Source organism: Habropoda laboriosa, unplaced genomic scaffold, assembly GCF_001263275.1.
Source record: "Habropoda laboriosa isolate 0110345459 unplaced genomic scaffold, ASM126327v1 scaffold175, whole genome shotgun sequence".
Lineage (NCBI taxonomy): Eukaryota > Metazoa > Arthropoda > Insecta > Hymenoptera > Apidae > Habropoda > Habropoda laboriosa.
Genome location: NW_017100347.1, coordinates 161887 through 166759, shown reverse-complemented (window position 1 = coordinate 166759; position 4873 = coordinate 161887). Strand labels below are relative to the sequence as shown.

General features: G+C 35.5%; 1 protein-coding gene across 1 annotated transcript in view; it reads left to right on the top strand.

The window, feature by feature from the left end:
• Window positions 1-3328: 3328 nt before the first annotated feature.
• LOC108574627 (endocuticle structural glycoprotein SgAbd-4-like) overlaps window positions 3329-4873 on the top strand; it is a 5219-nt gene continuing 3674 nt past the window's right edge. The window contains exon 1 of the mRNA XM_017937247.1: window positions 3329-3340. Within this exon, the coding sequence (XP_017792736.1) occupies window positions 3329-3340 (12 nt within the window). The remainder of the gene's footprint in view (window positions 3341-4873) is intronic.

The window sequence follows — 4873 nt, the reverse complement described above, 5'->3', positions numbered from 1 at the left end:
ATGGAATACGAAAATTTTGGGAACGAAATTGAAAAAAAAAAAAAATATCACAACTTTTACGTTGTCATACTTTCTTTCTAAGAAGATAAAATCAGGCATGAAAGTAAAAATTTTATATTACCCGTTGCTATTAAAATTACTCTTCAAAAAGATAACGAAGATATGCAAATTTCGGATTTGCAACGAATTCATACGAAATACTACTTTTCCTAAAACTTTGCAGAGAAAGATAACAATTAATATTCTGACGTTCCTATCGCACTTTCAACGCTTATTCTCTACTACTAAACATATAAAAATCAATTTAAGAAAATATTGAAAGGAAAAATAACACCACAAATTACTCAATATTAAAAAACAATTCCACTGTACTTCATTAACAAAACACTTGTTCAAATCAGAAATATGTCTCTAAAAAGAAAAGATCAATTCAATCCATGATAATGCAAGCAATCATTTAATATTACAAATCAACTGAAATACTTGGTGAAGAAATCTCGATTCGTTCTGCAGCTATCTCGTAAGTATAATTCCTCCATATACTAAGAAACACAACCACAATTACAAACGAATGAAAATCTCTTCCATTATTTGACTTATTGTTAGATCACGAAATATCAAATCATTCCTTTAGCTTCTTTAAATTAACTTGAGGTTTAGAGAGATAAGTGTCCACTTTAGTAATAAATTTAGTAAATTAACTAAACGGTATAGTTGCGTAACGAAGGCTTGCAAAACTATAATAATTAAATAGAAACTGTATTTACATCAGAAAAATTCAACGATTGTGAAACTATATCGATAAGCATATAACGTGAATTAATTTCGTATTCAATTACGGAGAAACTTATCTATTGCTGAGTTCACATCGAGCCTCGTTGTATATAGGAGAGCTTGAAGGTTTATTACCATTTGACATTAAAGCCCACATAACTATTCTCCAAGATTTTTCGGTACACTGGAGTCTGCATCTCTGTCGACGATACCTTCTCTGTCCTGTTTCGTTTGTTAACTATTGTTCCACGAGCTGCTCATTTGTCAAATCGTGGAAACTCGAGGAAACAAAAAGTAGAGAAAATTCCAAGAGAAGAGTCCAATGTGAATATTAATATTTTTCGTATCGTTGTATTAAAGAATTACTTAGCTAAATATTAATAAACGTTTGAATTACATTATTACAACGATTTACTTTCGAATATGGAGTTAATCGCATTGGCTTTTAAAATCAATTATTTATCATTCAGGGGGGCTCTAAAAATTTTCGTCATTTAGTGGAGTTTAGCTTAATTAATTAAAGAGATTTATTTGAAATGTAAAAATATGCCCACAAGTGCTTTGGGAGTAAAACTTTGACAAATTTATAAACTCGAGTTAATCACGTTGGTTTTTTTTTTCGGTGGTGTTTTTGTCGTTTGGTGGTGTTAAGCTTAATTATCAAAGAAACTTATTTTAAATACAAAAGGATCAGCGTCAATCAGGTGTTTTGATACTAAAATTTGGAAAAATTCGAAAAGTGGAGTTAGTCACTTTGGCTTCCAAGGGGTTCATATGCGTATCGACAAACTTGCTGTGAATAAAATTTCGTAAATCATTACCGGGATAAGTCCTATAATATGCTATCGTTGCGATATACCTATTATTGTAAAAGACATTCTACTGCATTGTCCTAAATTCTCAAGCCGTCGAGTTAAGCATTGTTTATGTCACTCTCTGTGAGATTACCTTAAAGATCGCCAAGAATTGCATCGGACCTTGCAGCTTCTTCGAAATAATGGATTGCATCGTAACAGCATCCGATTTTTCCTTATGCAGTTGATGCAACATGGAATATACAAGGATAAACTAAAATTTAATTTTTTCACAGAGTTTATTTCACTGAAATTTAAACTTCAGTTTGTCTCTTTGTATCAAATTACCGCCGAAGAATTTAACGGCATTCGTTAAAAGTGCAGTAAAACTGAAAGTAGGCTTGGGGGGAAAAATGAAACTGTCGAGTTCGATGAAAAAATTTTGAATTTGATAAACGAAACGGTAATTTCATCGACTTGAACGAAATGAATTGAATTGCATCCCACTTTTGCGATGCAGCCCAATGCAATTCAACGCGATGTTAATGCAACCCAATTTTGGGTTCAGTACCCCAATGCCCCTTTGTAAAGTCCAAATTAGCCAAATAAATTGAATTACCCCGAATAAGTTCCTTTGTTCGTTTCGTTTGTTCATTGAATTTGTAACATTACAATACTACATACACTGTAATATTAATTGTAATATTATCGATTAATTATTATTGTTAATATAATACTGTAATATTGCAATCGTACTGTTATTAATTGATTATCGTTATTAATATAATACCACAATATTATTAATTAATTATCGTTATTAATATAACGCTGCAATTTTATAATTACAACATTACCAACATAATTGATACGATCAAAAGTAAATATCAGTATAATTTCAATGAAATAAGCTCTATCGCGTTTCAACGTCTCGAAAAGTCGCCCTCTATTGACCCAAATCAGAACTAACCAATCGACCCAAATTATCACCCAAAATTCTCATCAAAGATCCTCCACAAGAAGCAACCCACGATCAATTACCCCCAAACTCATCTTCGAATTGCACAAAACCATTCCACGTATCAGACCCGAGCCAGAGTTGCACGAACTCGAAATTGCTCGTATAAAAGCGAACCAAGGTACATATGACCAAAAATGGCGTGAGAACCGTTTCCAGCAAAACGCACGATCGAACGGTCCGCCGCGGCCGTTGCTCGACGTTGCATCGCCGGACCTCGCCGAAAAGGAGAAGACACCGAGAATACTCGCGATAATTACGCAAGTGAGGGATTACGCAAGTTTGCACAGCGTGTACTGTACCGGGAGGATGGAGAAAAGGCGCGAGCAGCGGTGGCGTACAGGCGTCCGGTGAAATCGCGCAGTTAAAAAGCCGTGCACAGACGCGTCCGAAAGGATCGATCATCTCTGCTCGTCTTTTCAGTTCCGTAGGGGGTGTGGATGTTTCCCCCGGTTAAAAATGCTCTAGAGGGAGACATGGCTGTCCCGAAATAAACTTTCTCGTGTTATGTAAAGGCTGGCACACTGGCTTGTGTAGACTCGCCGGTATAAAGGTCGGCTGTGCCCCCAACAGTCCAAGAGTTGCTCACGAACTTCACGCCGGCAACCATCGGTTTTGTGACGTTGGCTCTTTTTTTTTTTTTTCATCTGACGCAGAGAGATCTCTCCATCGTTCACACAGCATCGCACTTTCTCAAGAGAGCGTTGTGCCGTTGTACATGCACGTATCTCGTCGTTTTGGCAACATGCGTTCACTGGTAAGTATCTCTTCTTTTCATCTCTTCGGACGCCGCCATCTCTTAACACGTTAAGCGCCATGTCAGTCGCCGGCGACTGACGCTATGCTTTCCGTTCAGGCCGCGTCAGTCACCGGTGACAGACAGTGTACTTTTCGTTGGGTCGTCTTCTGTTTATAGTTCGCATGGCCCACTTGACGGCCAAGTGTGGCCTGAACGGAACGGTAGGCAAAACAGGCTGGACGTTTAACGTGTTAACCTTTCCTGTACCGCGCCGATCTGCCCCGCTCTCTTGCCACTCTCGGCATCGCTCGTTCTTTTCGCGATCCGGGGGATACATTCCCACCCCACTTCTTTTTTTTAACCTTCGCGATCATTTTTCTTTGAGTGAGTTCCGGAAGGGGGACAAGTTTTTTGGTGATTGTTCGGGAAATTTAGAAAGAAATTTCTTCTGTATACTAGAAAAGCTTTGGTCTATTTTTCTTTTATTCGCAACCTTTTTTCAAATCTTCGTGACTTTTTCCTTTGAGTGAGTCTCGGGGGAGAGTCAAGTGTGACACTGTTCTATTGAAGCTTTTGGATAATTATTTACGAAATTTAGATGAATCGTGTGTGAAAAAAAATTCTTCTGTATACTAGAGAAGTTTTGGTTTCTTTTTTTCTTTATCTTCGGGGTTTTCTTCTTCGAGTGAATTTTGGGGGAGAAAGAAGTGTGATACTATTTGATTGAAGTATTTTGATAATTATTAGGAAAAATTTGGACGAATCATGTGTGAAAAAATTTCTTCTGTATGCCAGAAAATCTTTAGTTTCTCTTTTCTTTTTTCCGAAGTGAAATGTAACGTGAGAAATGAACGAAAGTACCTATTCAATTCTTCCATTTTGTTTCTTCTTCTTTTCAAGGTTAAATTTAACGTGAGAGATAAAGTAAATTTCAGTAATGCTACAGATTGTGTGATATTTAAAAGATTTTGCACATTAAAAAAATGTGTAATTAAATTTTACTGTATACTAAAAAAATCCTCCGTTTTATTTATTTATTTTTTTTCGAAGTGAAACGTAATGTGAGAAATGAACGAAGATACCCATTAAATTCTGCTGTATACCAAACAATCTTCCATTTTGTTTTTTTGTTTTTTTTTTTCAAAGTAAATTGTAGCGTGAAAAGTAAATGAAATTTCAGGAAATAAGATTTTGTTACAAAAAGTATACACGTATACCTGTTAAATTCTATTTTATACTATTTTCTTTTTTCGAAGTAAAGTTAGTGCGAGAAATAGGTACTGCAGGTTGTATGATACACAAGATTTCCTATTTGAAATTTTTGTTTACATACGAAGGTTTTGTTTACACGAAAGTTGTTGTGATTTAACTATATAAAATCATGTGTGACCGAATGCGTGGGCATAGGTGATGTTACTTTCTTGCTAACAGAAAGTCGAACTTTCTTTTTTCTCTGTGGCGTTATTAAAATTGGTTAAATATGTTAATATTCAAATAAATACATAATCAAAAATTTATTAATACAAACATACTATGATTATACGTACTTTT